This window comes from Spodoptera frugiperda, chromosome 19 (genome assembly GCF_023101765.2).
Source record: "Spodoptera frugiperda isolate SF20-4 chromosome 19, AGI-APGP_CSIRO_Sfru_2.0, whole genome shotgun sequence".
NCBI classification, from domain to species: domain Eukaryota; kingdom Metazoa; phylum Arthropoda; class Insecta; order Lepidoptera; family Noctuidae; genus Spodoptera; species Spodoptera frugiperda.
This window is the reverse complement of record NC_064230.1, coordinates 4,234,105-4,257,084: the sequence shown is the minus strand read 5'-3', so window position 1 is coordinate 4,257,084 and position 22,980 is coordinate 4,234,105. Positions and strand designations below refer to the sequence as shown.

At 36.2% G+C, this 22,980-nt stretch overlaps 2 protein-coding genes and 1 non-coding gene across 6 annotated transcripts in view; 1 reads left to right on the top strand and 2 right to left on the bottom strand.

Annotated features, from left to right (window-relative positions):
* Positions 1 to 22,980, bottom strand: part of LOC126911787 (uncharacterized) — a 154,459-nt gene that overhangs the window by 81,708 nt on the left and 49,771 nt on the right. The window lies entirely within an intron of this gene.
* Positions 4,526 to 22,980, top strand: part of LOC126911893 (uncharacterized) — a 161,830-nt gene continuing 143,375 nt past the window's right edge. For 3 of the 4 annotated variants that reach the window (XM_050701057.1, XM_050701053.1, XM_050701055.1), the window contains exon 1: positions 4,526 to 11,800. In XM_050701057.1, coding sequence (XP_050557014.1) covers positions 9,514 to 10,416 — 903 coding nt within the window. In that variant the 5' untranslated portion in view covers positions 4,526 to 9,513 and the 3' untranslated portion in view covers positions 10,417 to 11,800. The remainder of the gene's footprint in view (positions 11,801 to 22,980) is intronic. The other variant, XM_050701054.1, reaches the window with a different exon arrangement.
* LOC126911908 (5S ribosomal RNA) lies at positions 13,210 to 13,328 on the bottom strand. Its single transcript, XR_007706416.1, has one exon. It is a non-coding gene; the product is annotated as a 5S ribosomal RNA (ribosomal RNA).

Sequence of the window (22,980 nt, the reverse complement as noted above, 5' to 3'; positions counted from 1 at the left end):
AATGTGTCGCCACATCACTCCCCCCCAAGACCGGAGGTCGATCCTGTTGAGACGGCTGTCGATGCTTGAGGTGAGCGGTGCCAGAGCCAGTGTAGAATGTCCCTTAGTTCCAGTGAGTCGGAACTGTGCCGCTGAATGCCCAGTGAGTCGGGTGAGCGGTGCAGGGTGATACTCCAGTGAGTCGGAGTAGTGAAGCTCGCAGTGTCCCACGGTGAGTCGGGGAATAGATGCTGCGAGGGTAGGTGCGTAGTGGCTGGCGTCTGCGTTTGACGGGAGGAAGACGTCCTCAGACCGTGTGCAGAGTGACAAACTGAATGTTATTTTATTTATATTTGTAGTAGTAATAGTAATAAAATGTTAAGCCTTTGGGTGTGGGATCATACACGCCCATTAACTCGGCCCTGGGGGGAGTAGAGTCACCTTCTCTACTCTTCACTTGGGCAATTCCTGTCTGGCGCGTCCATGTCACATCGCGTGGCGGCAAGTGGAGGCACATCGCGAGAGCTACGATATCCAGGGAAATGCATCATTGTCAACCACGAGCATTCTGTCAAGAATGTACGACTGAGGAGGAGGATGCTGCTCTACGGTCGTTCTACACAAGATATCCTTTTCAGTATTTCATGTGATATGAAAATATATATTCAGACTAAATATTTGTTACATCGAAGAACAACCGTCAAGAAACTTTCTTGTGTTAACTGATTATATACAGTATAATATTTCATTGCACTGTAGTCAGATATATATAAAGTTCATATTTAAGCAAATATATAAAGTTAATATACATATTTGGGAATCGTGGTCGAGCTATACATATGTATGTGTCATTGTCTTGTAGCTTTTGTCAAAGTGCGGAATCCCGCGCCTTCAAATATATGGCGCTAACAGAGTCGTGTGTATGGAGAGTAGCACGAGCAGGTCTCCTTGTCTCGGCCGTGTCTACAGCGGCACATGTGTACACTTTAGTTGGAGCCACCTCCACTGCGCCAGTCAGTTCTGTGTGATCATAATATGTACTGTAGAACATAACTCAACAAGTCTCAAGTGAGATATTCATGTTTCTATAATATACAATAATATGCGATGATTGTCGAATTTGTCTGAATTTTTCAATGTGTGCCAAAAATGCCAAAATATTGCATGATTTAAAACTGCATTTCGGTACATCATGAATTTTATATCGAAGATAACCGTCAAGAAACTACAAATACGTTCGTGACATCTTTATATAAAAATGTAACGTACCTATACATGTAAGCAGCGAATGTATACAAAATAATAAGAATATTTATACTACAAGAACATTTGTAGCTTCCCACTTATTCAAAGTTATTTAACATTGTACCGTCCGCCGTGCTTGTTCAAACTGTGTGCGTCGATATTTGTCTTACCAGTATTGTATATGAGTTCTGTCGAGGAACAAACGTCAAGAAACTCGTATCTGGAAACTTCTATTGCAATTATTTTTGCTGAAGCATTAGTTGGTGTACAATTTATAAAACAACATTTTCGCTATTAAGAACTAACTGTTCTACGTGCAGAAGTTAAATAATAAACAGGTTATATCAGTGACATAATGCAAAAGCATCTTAAATCTTGTATCGAAGACAACCGTCAAGAAACTCATTAGTTCGTGAAGCTAGCAGACAAGTTTACTTCTTCATTAGTGAAAGAATATATTTTACTGCAATCGGGATTAATCCCGACAAAGTTTATTAATATTAACAAATTTTTTTTAATGTATCCGTGTATTTAAAGACCTTGAATCACTTGATGAGACTTACCTAGTCAGTATGTGCAAGTGGTTACGTAAATATACAAAGTTGTGTCGAAGACAGTCAAGCAATGTGCTAGTGACAACCGCGCTTGTTCTAATGTGTGCGTCGATATTTGTCGCGTGAATTATATTGTCTTTATATAAGTATATATTTTAATCCTCAAACAAGTCGGTTTGATAATAAACATGAGTTTCTCTGGTTATGACGTCATTAAACGTTCCACGTCTCACTTCCAATGCCACATGCAGGTGTGATGAGACTTATTGTACGAGTGGAGTCACTCGTGTGCTCTGTTTACTACGACAAGTGCTAACGTTAGTACAACGTCTAGTACAATGTTCTACCAGCAAGTTCAGTGCACGGGGTGTGTGCTTGTTCTAGCTGTGTGTGTCGATGTTTGCAATGTTTGCGCATGCCTTATTTTAATTCTTTAAAAGTCAGCTAATGGTTCTACTAGTACGTGGTCATTCCTATCAATATTTAAACTGATAATGAAAAATACAAGTTCCACGGATGTTTCATACTGACATGACCTAGTCAGTACCTGCAATTTGTTTGCAGTCTCAAATGTTTCCTACGTATTTAAATAATACGAAACTTTACAAGTTGTATCGAAGACAACCGTCAAGAAACTCATTAGTTGATGTTATCAGTAATAACTGTTAAACCACTTCTTCTGATTTAGATGATGATGACTGCCTCGTTGGTCGAGTGGTTGCAAGTGCGACTGCCGAACAAGGGGTCTCGGATTCGTTTCCGGATCGGGCAAAGTAACATGTGAATTAATGTTGAAAACGTAACAATATTTAATTACTCAGTATTTCCAAGTAGTTTGTAGTCTCACAAACAACTACTCTTTAATATTTCCCACTTATGTTTAAAACTTAAGAATTGTGTTGAAGACAACCATTAAGAAACTCTTTAAATAATCTACATTGTAGGGTTACTAGCATTTTCCCTCATTTCATGAATGAAATATTGTAAAAGAGTTGTATCGAAAACAACCGTCAAGAAACTTCATTGTATTGTTATGTAAATCATCGCTAGAGACTAAAGGTAATTCTACATCTCAATTAAAAAGAGACGAAAATAACATATTTTTTCTGTCCTTGTCATTTCGGGTCTGACATCAATTGTTTTATATTTGTATTGAAATGATGAACTGTGTAATTTTGATGTATCTTTTAAATAAAATATATTTCATACAGATAAAATGCCCTGTAATGGCGAGTACATAAATGTATTCTAGAATTAGTATTTACAAGATACAACAACTGAATGTTGTTTTATTTATATTTGTAGTAGTGGTAGTGTTAAGCCTTTGGGTGTGGGATCATACACGCCCATTAACTCGGCCCTGGGGGGAGTAGAGTCACCTTCTCTACTCTTCACTTGGGCAATTCCTGTCTGGCGCGTCCATGTCGCGGGGGTGGGCATCTTACACTTCAGTAGGCCGGAGTGTGTAGATGGCGAAGTTCAGCAGAGACCCAGTCCTGCGGGGTATAACGCGGAACCCGTGCCCAGGGTTACGGGTGAAGACTTCAACAAGTGGAGGCACATCGCGAGAGTTACGATATCCAGGGAAAATGCACCATTGTCAACCACGAGCATTCTGTCAAGAATGTACGACTGAGGAGGAGGATGCTGCTCTACGGTCGTTCTACACAAGATATCCTTTTCAGTATTTCATTTGATATGAAATATGTATTAAGATAACATATATGTTACATCGAAGAACAACCGTCAAGAAACTCATTAAATAATGTATCAACTTTAATTATTTTTTGTATTTTTTCAGTATGTTGGTTACAGAATGTCTTTAAATGTCATTATACTTTGACGTTACATTACAAGAAATGAAAGTTGTATGTTTTACGGCAAATATAAGAGTTACTGTAAAATATATTTGTTGCTTGCAAGCACACAATCGAACATATAGAGTTCCATAGAAGGACAACTGTCAACAAACTGTATTGTGCTATGAATAATATTGTGATGTAATTGTTCCACGCGGAGACAGACAGAGTCTGCTTCCAGTCGCTACTTGATGAGATGTAAGGATTCATTCGCAGTCGCACAATACGAATATCTTCATAGTTGTGTCAAACACAAGACAACTGTCAAGAGGCTGGTGACGATGTGCCGTCAACCGCGCTTGTTCTAATTGTGTGCGTCGATATATGTCGCGTGAATTATATTGTCTTTATACCTAAATTTTGCACTCGTCTCAGTGTTGTATAAATCGGTGCGGAAATAAACATCAGTGTCTCTGGTTGTGACGTCATTAAACGTTCCACGTCTCACTTCCAATGCCACATGCAGGTGTGATGAGACTTATTGTACGAGTGGAGTCACTCGTGTGCTCTGTTTACTACGACAAGTGCTAACGTTAGTACAACGTCTAGTACAATGTTCTACCAGCAAGTTCAGTGCACGCGGTGTGTGCTTGTTCTAGCTGTGTGTGTCGATGTTTGCAATGTCTGCGCATGCCTTCTTTTAATTCTCTATAAGTCAGCTAGTGTCGTTCTACTCGTACGTGATCTTAAATACATACTGATAATGAAATATACAATACAAGTTCCACGGATGTTTCAGACTGACATGACCTAGTCAGTACATGCAATTAGTTTGCAATCTCAAATGTTTCCTACGTATTTAAATAATACGAAACTTTACAAGTTGTATCGAAGACAACCGTCAAGAAACTAGTTCTCGTCAACTGGAGTACCTACATATTGTCTCCAATATTCCCATTCTCTTCGACTACAGCCTCAACTATACTTGTCTATTTATTATGGTTATAATTACTGACTCGTTTGTTGTTTAATATTCAGCAGTTCTTACAATGTAGTGTTCCCGTTTACTGACAGCTCCGATATAGCTGATGGCGATTGCTTCTGCCTCGAGTGTATAGAGTACAGTTTCATTACTTGTTGCTGTTGTACCACTGTGCAACAAGTCAGTTTAGTACGCGGGGAGTCTGCTAGTTCTAGCTGTGTGTGTCGATGTTTATACATGCTGAATATGTGGTTACGTCATATTTACGTCGAAATTTTTTTAGATTCGGGAGTCGGTCTGCGAAATGAATACTTGCCAGACTGACAGTATTTCCAATATGGACGATTGGTAATTAGTACTTAAACGTTGCATCGATATATTAAGGAGTTGTATGTAGTAACTCTGGGTGTTACTCTATGTCGCTGCGTGAGCGACTTACACTCCATATTTCCAAAAAGTCAGTGACCTTACAATTGTCAATATTAAATGTTGTCTAGAAATGTGTAAACTCGATGGATTATTTATATTCCTTGTCTCCAGGGACACACAGAGACAACCGTCAAGAAACTCCATGCGAATAATATTATTAATATTACGTTGTTTAATAATTGACGTCATATACCATAAAGTCAACCGTCAAGAAACCGACGTTGAATAGTCTGTCAGCGCGAGATGTAGGATGCCTCCAGTTAGTCAGTATGACTGCGCGTCTTGTAGCTGTAGCTTCATGTACATCTACATAGTTACAAATATTTCTCTACTGTTTCTACAAATCCAAGGAACAGTATTGTATAAAGTTCTATCGAAGGACAACCGTCAAGAAACTCATTGAGCAGCGTGTGTATGGAGTTACATTGTTTAGTTAGTTTTTTGTAGTATTTACGTCACGGGAATCATAATAATTACTTCTTCTTGGGTGTCCTCCACCCATGTTCTGATGTGTGCGTCGATATATGTCGCGTGAATTATATTGCATTATCGATGTATGCAACTTTATTTCCGGAGTATGTCCAGTTCGTCATATTGATATTCATAATCAATTAATATATGGAAACTATTATATAATATACACTGTTACTAGTATTTGTGGCACATACCACTTATTGTATTAGTGTAACTTGTGCAGTTTACTTCCCCCACTAATGTCGCCATTGAAGTGGTGTTTCTACGTGGAATATGATATTTCTTCTGTCTTGTGTGTGCATTGTAATGTTTACGTAAACACACGTTATAAAGAGGTTGAATAGAAATGATATGAATGAACATACAAACTAACAATGTATTGCTACTTCAGTATTGTATATTGTAAGTTCAATATATTTGTTAATATTCCGAGTCTCACGATCCGATACAAGTTCATTAAATAACTTCCATGTATTGGATTGTTCATGACTGTTGTGTGGCTTGTGTTGAGTACAACCGTCAAGAAACTCGTTGCGCAGTCTATGATGAAAAAATCATATTTTTTATTGGTTATCGTGTCAAAGTCAAAATCAATGTCAAATAGACCAGGCACGCATTTTTGAACGTCAAAGCTAATATTAAATAAAAAAATAACGTCTGTCTGTAGTCCTCTAGTGAAGCTATTTGCTCCTTCCAAAGTGTAGATTCCTATGGAGAAGAACGAGCAAGAAACTCCATAGGTTACTCTTTCTCAATCAGATTTACAATACAATTCTTGGTCACATTGTTTCGATTGCTTCAACTGTGTGAGAACAATGTAAAACAAAATTATTAAGGGTAAAAATTTACCGCCATGACACAATACAAACAACAATGTCCTCACATTCTCCCCCCCTCCCCTTCAAGCTCTACGTGGAAATTAAATATTTCTCACGAACTAAACATAATGTCCCCACTTATAGTGGTGTTTCTTCATGGAATATGTAAATCGGTTTCGCGTTTAACTTACCGATACAATATCCCAATGTGTGTGCTTCAATCACGTGAATTATATTGTCTTAAATCTGATGGACCATCTATAGTCATCATGCGTATGTCCTGTGTAACAAGGCTTCGTGTTTGTTAAATACTCAATGTGATATATCAATATGTATTAAATATTGAACATTGCATAGATTGTTTCCATTACGTCACGTAAGGTGTCCGATGAGGTTTACTCAATCAGTGTTTGTGACTATGTAGCTTGTAGATACGATATATTTGTCCAAGTATTGTCAAAGACAATTGTCAAGAAACTATATTTGTTGAACCTTCGGTTTGTCGTTATCGCCGACCGTGTGTGTACCGAAGAAAAACCGTCAAGAAACTCATTAAATAGTTTATTTCATCCAAATACTTAATAAATTAATACTTTCTTACGTCTGTATGTGCATTGTGTCTTATAGCCATCGAATGAGCTTCACGCTTGTTCTAATTGTGTGCGTCGATATATGAATGTACATTGTCTGCTGAACGTTGTAATGTTTTAGGTATTCCATTACTGGTCCGCAGTCTTAATTGAAATATTTGTCATCTGTGTGTGATATAGTTCCACAATGCACCGTCAGATGTTCATTATGCTTGTCTCCTGCAGTTGTGTGCGTCAACATTACGTATTGTATGTCCGTATTGTGCGAGTGTTGGTCAGGTTTAGTGCACGGGCTGTGTGCTCGTTTCATATTATCCAAAGACCGAATAATTCGTGTCATCCAAACTTCACAAAGCTGAATGTTGTCCTCTGTCTGTGTCTTGTGTCTTATAGCCATCGAATGAGCTTCACGCTTGTTCTAATTGTGTGCGTCGATATATGACTCAGTAATTATTTATCTAATTATTACTTTTTCAATCGCAGTTGATTGCACGTCCATTTGTATTTCGATACAATTCTCTATAAGTCAGCTAATGACACTTATGGAGTGGACAGTCCACGATATCATGTCACTGTTTGCGATTCTGATTATAATTCTACAGATTTGGGAAATGGTATCCCATGTGTTATATTAACAGGTTTAATGTGGCATGTTGATAATTATGTTCCTATATCCGAATAGTTGGTAGTCTAATAAAGGACTACTAACAAATGATTCCTTCGTATTTACATAATGTGAATAATTTCTAATGTTGTATAGAAGACAACCGTCAAGAAACTCGTTGAGCAGTCTATGAATTTAAAAATCATGTTGGGGTTTTTCGTTTTGAGGATAAAATTTGCGTCAAAAGGATTAAACACAAAACAGATATAGATATAAAACTAACAGAAGTATAATGTTGTATATACGCCTGGATGCGTACATCTCAGGAACTCCCTCCTTGTTATCGAGACGGAATGTTGAATATTCCATGTCCGATCATCTGTGTTTGTTCTAATTGTGTGCGTCGATATTTGTCGCGTGAATTATATTGTGGTTTAATCAATAACTCATTTCGGTTGTATTTTTGGTAATATACCAGTATAGTACTTAAAATAATTTGTATCTGGGATACAGTCAAAGTGGTCATTGTACCTGGAGCATTCATATTGAAATCTATACTAATATTATAAAGCTGAAGAGTTTGTTTGTTTGTTTGTTTGTTTGAACGCGCTAATCTCCGAAAGTACTGGTCCGAATTGAATAATTCTTTTTGTGTTTGATAGTGCATTTATCGAGGAAGGCTATAAAACATCACGCTATGACCAATAGGAGCCGAGCAGAGCGGGTGAAACTGCGCGGAAGTAGCTAGTGTTTCATATTTAATGGAATGTATAAATATACGTTCCTATGTGTAAACGGTATTGTAAACGGCTGCTGACTAACGTGTCCGTCGCATTGGAGTATTAACTGTAAATCGAATGAATTTTATAAATAATGCTTCATTCGATCGTCGCGTCGTCGATATTTGCAGCACGAATACTGTCTTTATCTATGTCGTCTCACTCATGTCCATGTCTTGTGTCCGACAGCTCATTAATCTTTGTATTCCTATAATCAACCGTTTCATGCGAAATATTTGTTCACAAGTAAAGTGGAACATTGCAGTTCCCACAATGAAGTCCTCACACTCTTGTAAGAGTTACATCAAAGACAACCGTCAAGAAACTCGTTGTTCTAGAAGCCGGCAATCTTAATCCGGTACCAATTTTTTGTATTAAAAATATTTCCCCACTTAGAAAGTCATTGAAGTGGTCGCTCCGTGTGTACTGCGGAATGTACATGATTTAACGTCTGGGTTGACTTCGATCCTCCATCTCCGGAACTAACCGCCTATAGTGATATTTAAGAACAATTTGTCGTTCTATGTGGTAATTCCATTTTATATAACTCAGTATTTCCAAGTAGTTTGTAGTCTCACCAACAACTACTCTTTAATATTTCCCACTTATGTTTAAAACATAAGAATTGTGTCGAAGACAACCATTAAGAAACTCCTTAAATAATCTACATTGTAGGGTTACTTGTATTTTCCCTCATTTCATGATTGAAATATTGTAAAAGAGTTGTATCGAAGACAACTATCAAGAAACTTCATTGTATTGTTATGTAAATCATCGCTAGCGACATATTTCTGTCCTTGTCATTATGTGAATGACGTTACTGAAATGTCATTTGATTTTTCTTTTGTAGATTATTATAATTTTTTTGAGTGGGCAATACCATCCAATGACTTCTCCCGCCGGAGATCGTCGCGTGACCCCCGAAGCTTGGAGTGTCTCTCGCGACGGCTGGGGCGTGAGGAGGGGCGTTCGTTCCCTCACGCGCCCCGCCTCCTCCTTAGCTAGCGTAATAGTGTAGATGGGGCGGAGTTTACGCACACATTTTGAAATATATTTAAATACAATAGTCCCCTCTATTGGACACTGTGCCCGCTTCAGGCGCACTTCCCCTACGGTTGTTAATGTTCTATGAGTGTTGCATGTTAGGTTGTGTCGAAGACAACCGTCAAGAAACTTATTGGATAGACTATGAGATACATAAAGTGTATACATCATATGTACGGTGTTTCCTGCTAGTATTAACTTAGTACTACATATTTCATGGTCAATGTATTGCATGCAAACGACATAAAATCCTGTATAGTCCACTCTAAATTCCTAATGTATGCCGATGATATTAAAATCTATAAGGCTTGTACGACCATTCAAGACTGCTTACTGCTTCAAGAGGATTTATGCAGACTTTCACAGTATTGTCTTGTCAATAAACTACATCTTAGTCTTCCTAAATGTTTTTTTATATCTTTCACTAAAAACAAAATATCAATTAATTTCCAGTATACTCTGAACAACACAAAATTAAATAAAACTGAGTGTGCACGTGATCTTGGCGTATTACTGGACTGTAAATTACATTTGGATGCCCATGTCGACAACAGAGTTAACAAAGCCTTACAGATGTATGGTTTTGTCATGCGTTCATGTAGGGACTTCAGGAAACCTTCCACTTACCTCTTTCTATTTAAAACACTTATCCGTTCCCAGTTAGAATACGCAGTACCCATATGGTGTCCTTTTTATGAGAAATATAAAAATGCCATAGAAATGGTACAAAAAAGGTTTCTTCGTGCTACCCACTACAAGTGTTTTCGTAATAAGATATCCTATACAGATTTGTTAAAATATTATAAGATATTGAGCTTGGATTCCAGACGTTCTTTGCTCATGGTTATGATGCTATATGGTATATGCAACAACAAATTTAACTGTATTGAACTCTCCAACGAGCTATGTTATGTAGTACCTAGAATTATTGTCCAGCGGGAGGTGCGTGTACCTCAATTGTTCTATACTGCACGTTGCAGAACGAATGCTGGGGTTCGCGCACCTCTCCGTCAATTGGTGGCAACCTATAACTCACACTTTATAGACTTAGACATTTTCGCGCTTTCACAATCTAATTTTAGAAAAATGGCTTGTCAATTGCTGGCTGATCGCCCTTAAACCTGGTATGTAAATACTTCTTATGTATATACTCCACTCTGAATCATTGTAAGACCATTTATAAACTCGTATACCTAATTATTTTTGTTTGACACGCGTCCGTTATCATATTTCAAGTGTAATTACGTGGACAATGGTGTGGGTTATACGTTTTTTACAACTATGATAAAACTATTGTTACTAATTCTGTACTGTATAACTGTTTTTTGTCCCAAATAAATAAAATAAAATTAGAAAATTAATTTAGAAATTAGAACATTTTCCAAATGTTTACCTACTATCGAATACAACAATCAAGAAACTCATTGTTATTGTATTGAAATGCATGTATTAATTATTCATTGCGTTCATGTAAATTGTAAAACCAATCATTTTTCTAAATAATGTTTAATGTCTGAGAAGGAAGCACTACATTCAGGCACCAGAGGTGTTAGTTAAGAATAAATGATATAAAATGAAATGAAATCTATAACAATTACATAATGTGTCAGTATTTCTAAACAGTTGGTAGTTAACTGCCACTTACAAAATAATATGTTACTTTCGTGTTCATATAATACGAATATTGTCTAAAGTTGTATCGAATACAACCGTCAAGAAACACAATTGTCCTTAATGTTATATTGTAGGTAGTGGATGTATACTGTTTCCGCGTCAGTCTGCTCTGGTCCACTGCTGGACATGGACATACATTTTGTCGTCACATTGAATCGTTTGTATTCCAATATGAATGTATTAACATTTGACTCCACACACGAGGCGATGTGTACTGTCACCGCACTTTAAATGTTATTAAAGTGTCGTCCTATGTGGAACTACAATCTGATTATCTATTGGATAAAGAATTTAGGATTAAATATTGAAACATTCCTTGTCTATGGGGGGATCTGTATCTGTACATTCAGGCGCTCGATAATATTCACATCGATTGTTCTAAATCAATATTGAAATTGTAAATGTCTCCAAATGCCTTAAGGTAAGGCACACATGCATTCTGTGGTTACATAATACGAAGTATTTATCAGTCTTGTATCGAAGACAACCGTCAAGAAACTTATTATGAAGTATATAAAATTAAATAATCCTTTTATAATATTGTTTAATTCCATATCAGTTCAAGTAAAAAGGTGGCATGGTCATATATTATGGCTCAGTGTGTTCATAAACAAGCGTTTCCCTACTTGGCACGCCATTAAAGAGATCGTATCTGTATCATGTTGTATTCTACAAATGTCTGAGAGAGACACGTAAGAGTCGTAAGAGACAACCGTTAAGGAACTTTCTTATTTCAATTTGATATTCGTCAAGGAATTCTACCTCCAGATTGTTGTGATGTTTGGAGAATATTTTCTTTAAATATTACAACACAAAGTGCCAGTTCCAGGTGTCCAGTATAACTATGTATTGTGTAATTTGTAAACATTTAATGTAATACAGAACATATTTCTGTACTATTTGTATTCCATGTCTCACGGTCCGCCACACACAAATATGTCCTACACATTTCATGACTGAAATGTCGTAAAAGAGTTCTGTGAAGGACAACCGTCAAGAAACTTCTTCGTACTTCTATCAAATGTAAACCATAGTTAAAATATTTTCTTGTATTTCCACTGCGATTCCTCTACTTGTATCGACTGCCGCTGTCGGTTCTATGTGTATGTGGTACAATATAAAAATATACAATTGATGTTGGAAGCGGTTCTAATGAATCCAATGAATGAGTTATACACTCCACGTCTCATGAAGAGGTTGTTCAATGTGGACAATATTTGAGGGACACGCGTAGGTGTCCGCTTTTGTCCATTTTAATATTGATATAAAACTATAATTTATGTAATTCATATTCCAATTTAAAGAATAATAATTGTTATATTCCATGTCGTAAATACATTCAAGCATACAATTGTATCGAAGACAACCGTCAAGAAATTCTTTGGTCAGTCTAGCAGTAAGCCTGCTATTATTGCGTTTTCGACGGCTCTTTAGTTGCAATGGCTTGTAGTGACAAAACTATCAGCTTTCCATGAAATAAGCATGAAGTTTATTTGGAGTTTTATACATCAATCAAGACAACCGTCAAGAAACTACAAATACATTCGTGACATCTTTATATAAACATGTTACGTAACTGTACATATACGCAGAGAATGTATACAAATACGAATATTCAGACTACAAGAATATTTGTAACTTCCCACTTATTCAAAGTTATTTAACAACTAGCGGATCCGACAGACGTTGTCCTGTCTACACGTCTTTAATTTGAAAATTTTAAACTTTTTTTAATAAGCTAAAACATTCTGGACCTTTTTGATGAAAATTGTTATTCAAATGTTATGACAATATCTAACGTCATTAATATTTGACACTGCGATGGTAGCGCCGTCTGTCGGATGTACCGTCCGCCGTGCTTGTTCTAACTGTGTGCGTCGATATAATTATGTCGCATGAATTATATTGTCTTTATCGTGGTACAGGTCTGTTTGAAATTAAACATCAGTTTCTCTGTAAACACCAGTTTCTCTAGTTGTGACGTCATTAAACGTCCCACGTCTCACTTCCAATGCCACATGCAGGTGTGATGAGACTTATTATATTTGTATTTTTTTTTTGAAAGTTTCCTATTATAGACTCTGTTCTAAGGAGTGACGAATGTCTATAAATAATTCTGAGACTTAGTTAGTGGAAGGTTGGTTGAATAAATACGACATCGAAACATAAATTTAAAAAAAACTAATGTTCTTTAAAAAAAAATACTAATGTATGTTTGTTTTGAGTAAAACGGTAAAAAGCTAACGTCACGCGGTATTCCCAGGCGGTCACCCATCCAAGTACTAACCGCGCCCGATGTTGCTTAACTACGGTGATCGGACGAGAACCGGTGCTTTCAACATGGTATGGACGTTGGCAAATGGAAATCTGAAATTATTCTTCAGTATAATATTTTACTACAATACCGTAGTATTTTGTGTAACCAACCGGCGGTGTGGTGACTCAACAATTTATTTTTAGAACATATTTATCGATGCGTGTGTACTCTTTATATCTACGATTTGTATGGTGACACCATTGTACTAATCATATTTTGACTAGAACAGCCGATGTTACGGCAACTATTTCTTGGCTATTTTGAGCTTTGTAATTTAGATATTGAGTTTTTAGAGAAAGTAAACAAGGATCCAGTCGCAGGAGTGGTATCTCAGTACTTTTTTTTTTTGAGGGGGTAAAATCATCCAATGACTTCTCCCGCCTTGGGCAAGGCGAGAGAGAGTGTCAGACTCTTACTGACTAAAAACCACCCCGTTATCCTGCTTTTCGACCAGTACTGCGTTTACATTGAAAGTCGGTACACAATAATTAAATAGGCTTTCAATTCATTCCATTTTACGTCTAAAAATGGAAACCATCATTATTTCAAAATGGTATAAATGTTAATTTATAATTCGTTATTTACAGTTACAATAATATCATGTTTGTCAACAATCTATGAAACCTAGAAGATAACATTTTAAATACGACCTAGATTATAATAAAAACAAAAATTTAAAATCTGGGGACATAGATTTTAAATTTACTCAATGGAAATTAGTCAAAATGTATGGGAAAGTAAGTTTTCTTCATAAAAATATTTGTCATGATTTTTTAATAAAGTGTTTGTGTCGATCTTTTCGCAAAATGTGAAGTACTAATGTACTCTAGTAGTTTTAACACAAACTTACTTTGTACTATGTAAAATATGTCCGAGTGAGGAGAGAACTGTGTAATATTGATGTATCTTTTAAATAAAATATATTCCATACCGACAAAATGCCCTGTAATGGGGAGTACATAAATATATTCTAGAATTAGTATTTACAAGATACAACAACTGAATGTTGTTTTATTTATATTTGTAGTAGTGGTAGTATTAAGCCTTTGGGTGTGGGTTCATACACGCCCATTAACTCGGCCCTGGGGGGAGTAGAGTCACCTTCTCTACTCTTCACTTGGGCAATTCCTGTCTGGCGCGTCCATGTCGCGGGGGTGGGCATCTTACACTTCAGTAGGCCGGAGTGTGTAGATGGCGAAGTTCAGCAGGGACCCAGTCCTGCGGGGTATAACGCGGAACCCGTGCCCAGGGTTACGGGTGAAGACTTCAACAAGTGGAGGCACATCGCGAGAGTTACGATATCCAGGGAAAATGCATCATTGTCAACCACGAGCATTCTGTCAAGAATGTACGACTGAGGAGGAGGATGCTGCTCTACGGTCGTTCTACACAAGATATCCTTTTCAGTATTTCATGTGATATGAAACATGTATTAAGATAAAATATACGTTACATCGAAGAACAACCGTCAAGAAACTCATTGAATAATGTATAATCTTACTTTTGCAATTTCCAAATATTGAGTTTATAACATGAGGTGTTTGAAATAACTGTCACCTCTCCATTATGTTCGATCAACCTTGTATCGAAGACAACCGTCAAGAAACTCATTAGTATAATATATCCGCAGCATTCCGAGGACGCAGCAATTTGGTCACCTCAATACTTATATGGTTTATATTTCTAGATTGGAATGTCCCCAAAAAAGATTGAGAAAATGTTTAAACTTCAAAGGAAACAAGCGCCACGCTTCGTATGTCACAGATTGTAGTCACTATCACTTGCTTCCACTCGTCGGTAGAAGAGATGGTGGATATGCTTCTACTGTTTGATATTCTACGAGGTAACATTGACAGCGGTGAACTTTTGTCGTGCATAGAATTTTGCATACAAACATAATGTATGGATGTGTGAAATGTTTCTTGTCTCAGAAGTCGTGCCCGCATTCGGGCGGACAACATTTTTTTTTTTTTTTAAAAAAACGTTGCCCCACATTAGGATTTTCTCCTGTGTCGTGGGTGCGTTTACAAACATACAAGTTCACATGCACATGACACCCAGACCCGAAACAACAATTTGTGGATAACACAAAGAGTTGCTCCGTGCGGGAATCGAACCCGCTACCCGTTGCGCGGCAGCCAGTTGCCCAGCCACCGCACCAACCAACATTGTACTGAATGTTAGTGTTCTTCAATTGTTGTATGTCAACTTGTATCGAAGACAACCGTCGAGAAACTCTTTGGCCAGTTTAGCAGTTCAATCACACTTTTACTACTTTTTCTCGAGAATTTTTCTACATTTGATATTCTTAAAGTTAAACGATAAACAACTGCTATCTACAAAGTCTCGCTCAAGTGGAGTTTATTACTCAGTATGTCCAAGTACTTAGCTCGTAATCTCACAAACAGCTACTTACACATGTTTCCTACGTATTTACATGATACAACATATTTACAAAACTTGTATTGAACACAACCGTCAAGAAACTTATGTATGTGGGTGTGGAATCATGATCGTAAATATTCGATGTCTGTATTACAGTCGTTTTCAAATATTTTTTTCTATCACGTACTTAAATACTTGTGTAAGTAGGTGTAGTTATACACTCCACGTCTCATGAAGAGGTTGTTCTATGTGGACAATATTTGAGGGACACGCGAAGGTGGCCGAGTTCCCCACTTACAACTATTTGTCGTCCAACGCGGCCATTGCTATCAATATTTGAACTGATAAACAAATGTACATTAAACATCTTCTTAGTATCTTAGTATCGTGTAACTTGTATCGAAGACAACCGTCAAGAAACTCTTTGGTCAGTCTAGAAGTTCAATCAGATTGTTGCGTTTCTTTTGTGATCGATTTCCTTTAATTACAATGGCTTGTAGTGATAAATATGTATATCATCTTTCCATGAAATGTGCATAAGCGTGTTTGGTACTTTATACATCAGTCAAACGTGACAATATTGTGTTCATGAATGTAATACAAACATGTTCCATAAGAATACTGGTATCGTCTTACTCTGGGACCTCAAGAGGAGATGTAAAACAATAATTTCTCCACTTACAACTGTTTCTCGTTCTACGTGGTCATTGTATATTTCTCACGAATTAAACATAATTTCCAATATAGTTAGTGTGAATAACTTACCGATACAATATACCAATGTTCTACCAGCAAGTTCAGTGCACGGGGTGTGTGCTTGTTCTAGCTGTGTGTGTCGATGTTTAGTGCAATGATTTAGAACAATACATAACATTGCTTTTAAGTACAATATTCGAATACTACATAACTCCTTGCATACATTGCGTATACACACATACACACAATGTTGATGTTTCCTTATTGTTAATTCATGATTACTACTGAACCACTTTATGGCAAAACGCAATGAAATGAAACGCACAACATTAATAGTTGTTCATAATAGAATTATTATTATACATCTGTGATGGCAACTGATGTGTTTCGAATCTTCGACACGTAATAAAACCATTGTTATTGCAAATTCCTATAAGTAGAAATACAATACTTGATGTTTCTCAAATCAATATTTTAATGATACGCTCGTCTACTCAAAGTAACTCAAATGTTTTTAAATAATACAAAACTTTCTAAGTTGTATCAAAGACAACCGTCAAGAAACACAGAGAGTAATGTATAAAGTTAACGTATAACTTCCCCTTCCATGTCGCCCAGCAATTTAAATATTCGTGATTTCAAGTGTGCGATGTATATAGTTTCACAATGCACCGTCAGATGTTCATTATGCTTGTCTCTTGCATGAACCTATATCCGAATGATTGGTAGTCCAATAAATAGCTACTAATCAATGTTCCTTCGTATTTACATTTTACAAAATGTTCGAAGTTGTATCGACTACAACCAGCAAGAAACAATACAATGTACAATACTGTTTATTGAAAATTCTCTTCAAACGTTTTCTACGTGTTTACGTAGTACGAAAAGTATTACAAAACTGTATCAAAGACAACCGTCAAGAAACGACTAGTGATGAATCTAGTGATAATGATAAACTTGTCTCCTCGTAGTTTACAAACATCTATCCACGATATTAATTGTCGCGTGAATTATATTGTGTTTGTCTGTGTCGCCTCGTCTATATTCATGTCATGTATATGAGTATTCTGCCACGGAGGTGGAAAAATATTAAACAAATGTGGATTTGCCGCCACATGAGAGTCCATGATAGACGCCAGTAGTCAAGAAACGGTCGCCGTATCAGAAACCGGCGTTAAAGGATTGTAGTTGTTGTTATTAACTTCGTGTCCCAAAGCTCATTCAGCTACAATTCTCTGAACAATCTGTTTATGGTACATATTAAATTGTACTGAATGTTTCCTGCGAACATATTAGTTCTATTGTATGAAACATTTGTCATACTTGTATCGAGGACAACCGGCAAGAAACCAATTGATATAGGTACCAATACTTAATGCTGTAACAATATTTCGACAATTGTGAAATGTCTCTCGAAATTTTTAATGCAATAACGAACGAAGTAAGCAATAATGTATGTTCACAAGTAAAGTGGAACATTGTAGTTCCGACACTCTTGTAAGAGTTACATCAAAGACAACCGTCAAGAAACTCGTTATCCTAGAACAAGAATCAATTATTTGTTCAGGTGACTGTAATTAGTCGCACAATATTAAAGTATTCCATATTATATAACTCAGTATTTCCAAGTAGTTTGTAGTCTCTCAAACAACTACTCTTTAATATTTCCCACTTACGTTTAAAACATAAGAATTGTGTCGAAGACAACCATTAAGAAACTCTTTAAATAATCTACATTGTAGGGTTACTTGTATTTTCCCTCATTTCATGATTGAAATATTGTAAAAGAGTTGTATCGAGGACAACAGTGTTAAGAAACTTCATTGTATTGTTATGTAAATCATCGCTAGAGACTAAAGGTAATTCTACATCTGCATTAAAAAGAGATTACAATAACATAAATATTTCTGTCACTGATATGTTATTTGGTTTTTCTTTTCTTCATAAAAATATTTATGAAGAAAAGAAAGTGTTTGTGTCGATCTTTTCGCAAAATGTAAAGTACTAATGTACTCTAGTAGTTTTAAGACAGTCGTTCTACACAAGATATCCTTTTCAATGTTTAAAAATACATGGAGTTATTATGTAGTAAATGTTTAATGTATTCAAAAAGTTTAGCATCGTATCTATATTGAGTTCTATCGAGGAACAACTGTCAAGAAACTCTGTTGTCTTAGAAATGTGTGTTGTAATGTTCTCCAAGGGTTAATGAGAATGAATTACTCCGTGGTTCCTTTCCATTAGAACCTGTGCATTGTTCCATGTCTCAGAGACAATATTACTGACTGCTACTATGACAAATGTTCACTATATACGGACTTGTGTGTGCGTCGATATATGTCGTACGAATTATATTGTCGGTATTTTTTCTTCCATGTTCATATCTTGGGTTCCAAAGCACATCCTGATAAAACGTTTGACATACGAGATACATCGGTCATCATTTCTAGGAACGTCTTGATGCGATATAGGTACAACGACAATTTACCCACTTAGAACGATACTAAAGTGGTCGTTATACACAGAATATCTATGTTCCAACTCTCAATATTTCATGTGTGTAATATGAAAATTAGGTCTCTGTCAAAGACAACCGTCAAGAAACGTTTTGTATTGCCATTATATACGTATAGCAACATTATTCCAAATAGGATTACAGTTACGAAGCATTCTCCGCTTTGTCTTTGTCGTTATTACGTGCGACATAAATATATTGTATTTATTAAAGTTGTAGCGAAGACAACCAGTAAGAAACGTTGAGTAGTGTAGCGACAGACTAGTTTGTTCTAGTTGTGTGCGTCGATGTTTGTCGCGTGAATTAGAAAATTAATTTTAACATTGAATCCAGTTCGTCTAATTGATATTTATATTCAACTAGCAAACTCAGCGAACTCCGTTTCGCCACTAATTTTCCCTGTTTTTTCTGCTTGCTATAAACCTCACGGAGCCCGAGACCTTTCCAACGAATGTAAAACCATGTAAATCGGTTCGTGCGTTCTGGAGTTATATCGTCAGGAAGGAAAAATCGACTTATTTTTATATAATAGATTAATAAATGCCAATATGAATATATTGTAAACAATCAACTGTTTCCCCAAACGTTGGAACTCCAAAAAAAATGTCGTTTCACGTGGTCATTCCTATCAATATTTAAACTGATGAAATATGCAAGTTCCACGGATGTTTCAGACTGACATGACCTAGTCAGTACCTGCAATTAGTTTGCAGTCTCAAATGTTTCGTACGTATTTAAATAATACGAACTTTACAAGTTGTGTCGAAGACAACCGTCAAGAAACTAGTTCTCGTCAAATGGAGTACCCAAATATTGACACAAACTTTCTTGGGTGCTGGTCGCAGGAATTATATTCTGATTCATTAAATGATTCTTCTCTATGTGCTCTTTATTCATACAAAAGAGATGGGACACTAAAATGTATGATAATTTCCGTTTGTGCAGTTCATGTAATGAAACTGTTATGCTCAGTGAGTCTGTAAGTTTGTATCGAAGACAACCGTCAAGTAACTCGTTCACCCGACTAAAGCTAGGTATAAATTATCAGCTTCTATATTTGGTTGTTCTTTGTAAATGTCATGGTATTATAAAAAAAAAACTATTTCCCCACTACGAAACTATTTGTCGTTCTATGTGGCAATTCCATATTGTATAACTCAGTATTTCCAAGTAGTTTGTCGTCTCACAAACAACTACTCTTCAATGTTTCCCACTTATGTTTAAAACATAAGAATTGTGTCAAAGACAACCATCAAGAAACTCTTTAAATAATCTACATTGTGAGTTATATTGTAGTCTGAGAATTTGTGCTATTACTGTGGCATGTTGATAATTATGTTCCTATATCCGAATAGTCGGTAGTCTAATAAAGGACTACTAACAAGTGTTTCCTTCGTATTCATGTAATACGAACATTTTCTAATGTTGTATCGAATACAGCCAGCAAGAAACTCCACTAATCAAAATATACTCAAAATGACTCTTAGAACATTATGGTGCATTCACTGCACTGTCTTTCTAATCTGTGCTCAATGTTTTAATGAGTGTGTTAACACATTCACATTATTGACTTAAAATATGTGAATTTGCTAGATAATGTTTCACGTATTTAACTAATACGTGAATTAAAGTTGTATCGAAGACAACCGTCATGAAACATTTTGCAGAATGAATTTGAATAGTGTTTGATGTTGAAGAGGGTAAATTTATTGCTATTGTTCCTATTTAAATTATGTAAAATGTCTACAGAGTATTGCAAATATTGTAAAGTTGTATTAAAGACGGGCGTCAAGTTAGAATCGCCTTCATTGTGATGCCACGTTGTAGCGCTCATTGCATTATATTGCTAGTTCTCTAGTTGTTATTTGACGCTTGAAATTATATTTAAAATATCTCAAACTCTTCGGATGCGTCCGAGTCGATGTCCACTGTGTCGTGTGTTGACAAATTATTAGGTACTTGACTGTATATTTCGTCTTTTAAATGACGCGATATTTAAAAACAATTTGTCGTTCTATGTGGTAATTCCATATTATATAACTCAGTATTTTCAAGTAGTTTGTAGTCTCACAAACAACTACTCTTTAATATTTTCCACTTATGTTTAAAACATAAGAATTGTGTTGAAGACAACCATTAAGAAACTCTTTAAATAATCTACATTGTAAAATAATTGTATCGACGAACAAAAGAGGAATTTAGAAAGAGACAACTATGGTTTAAATGTTTCTGTCCTTGTCATTTCGGGTCTGAAGTCTTTGAAATGTCAATTATTTTTCGTTAATTTTACATAATGGAAATTAGTCTTGTCTCTGTGTGACATGCGTCAAAATGTATGGGAAAGTAAGTTTTCTTCATAAAAATATTTGTCATGATTTTTTAATAAAGTGTTTGTGTCGATCTTTTCTCAAAATGTAAAATACTAATGTACTCTAGTAGTTTTAACACAAACTTACTTTGTACTGTGGAAAATATGTCCGAGTGAGGAGAGAACTGTGTAATGTTGATGCATCTTTTAAATAAAATATATTTCATACAGACAAAATTAATGCCCTGTAATGGCGAGTACATAAATGTATTCCAGAATTAGTATTTACAAGATACAACTACTGAATGTTGTTTTATTTATATTTGTAGTAGTGGTAGTGTTAAGCCTTTGGGTGTGGGATCATACACGCCCATTAACTCGGCCCTGGGGGAGTAGAGTCACCTTCTCTACTCTTCACTTGGGCAATTCCTGTCTGGCGCGTCCATGTCGCGGGGGTGGGCATCTTACACTTCAGTAGGCCGGAGTGTGTAGATGGCGAAGTTCAGCAGGGACCCAGTCCTGCGGGGTATAACGCGGAACCCGTGCCCAGGGTTACGGGCGAAGACTTCAACAAGTGGAGGCACATCGCGAGAGCTACGATATCCAGGGAAAATGCATCATTGTCAACCACGAGCATTCTGTCAAGAATGTACGACTGAGGAGGAGGATGCTGCTCTACGGTCGTTCTACACAAGATATCCTTTTCAGTATTTCATGTGATATGAAATATGTATTAAGATAAAATATAATACATCAAAGAACAACCGTCACGAAACGATCGATCGATGTCGCCCCGCGATTTAAAGTAACCCCATTCTACCAGTAATGGGATGTCCCAAGTATTTGGAACTGACACGTGTGTGCTTTAACCAAAAACTGTCAGTAGTGTCTCGTGTAGGTGAGATATTGTAAGTCCCACAAGACGACTGACTTAGTCGGTATTGTCAAGTATATTGAATATACAAATTAATAAAGTACTACGGTAAATACAATAGTTCAACTTGGATGTGATATCAATCAACAAGTTCTACACTTAGAACTTAGATAGAAGACAACCGTCAAGAAACTCCTCGATGAAATACGTGTTACTGAAATGATTAAAACAGTAATGTCCCGCTAAAGTCAGCCTCCACTTCCAGTCGCTAGATGTGATGTAATGATTTCTTCATATTTGTGCAGGACGAATACTTCCAAAGTTGTATCGAAGACAACCGTCAAGCAATGTGCTAGTGACAGTTGTGTTTGTTCTAATTGTGTGCGTCGATATACGTCGTATGAATTATATTGTCTTTATCTATGATTACGCAACGAAGAGGTGTTGTCTATGTTTCAATTTAACACAGTTAAAAGTGTCCTTAATGCATTTTTGTGTGAATATATGAACACGATATATATTAGCACGCCATTAAAGTACTACTTCCAGGTGTCCAGTATAACCATGTATTGTGTAATTTGTAAACTTTTAATGTAATACAGAACATATTTCTGTACTATTTGTACTCCATGTCTTACGGTCCGCTACAAATAAATATTTCCTACACATTTCATGTCTGAAATGTCGTAAAAGAGTTCTGTGAAGGACAACCGTCAAGAAACTCATTATTCTATAACAAGAGTCAATTATTTTTCTATCAGTTGGGATGATGGTGTAATATTAAAGTATTCCATATTATATAACTCAGGATTTCCAAGTAGTTTGTAGTCTCACAAACAACTTCTCTTTAATATTTCCCACTTATGTTTAGAACATAAGAATTGTGTTGAAGACAACCATTAAGAAACTCTTTA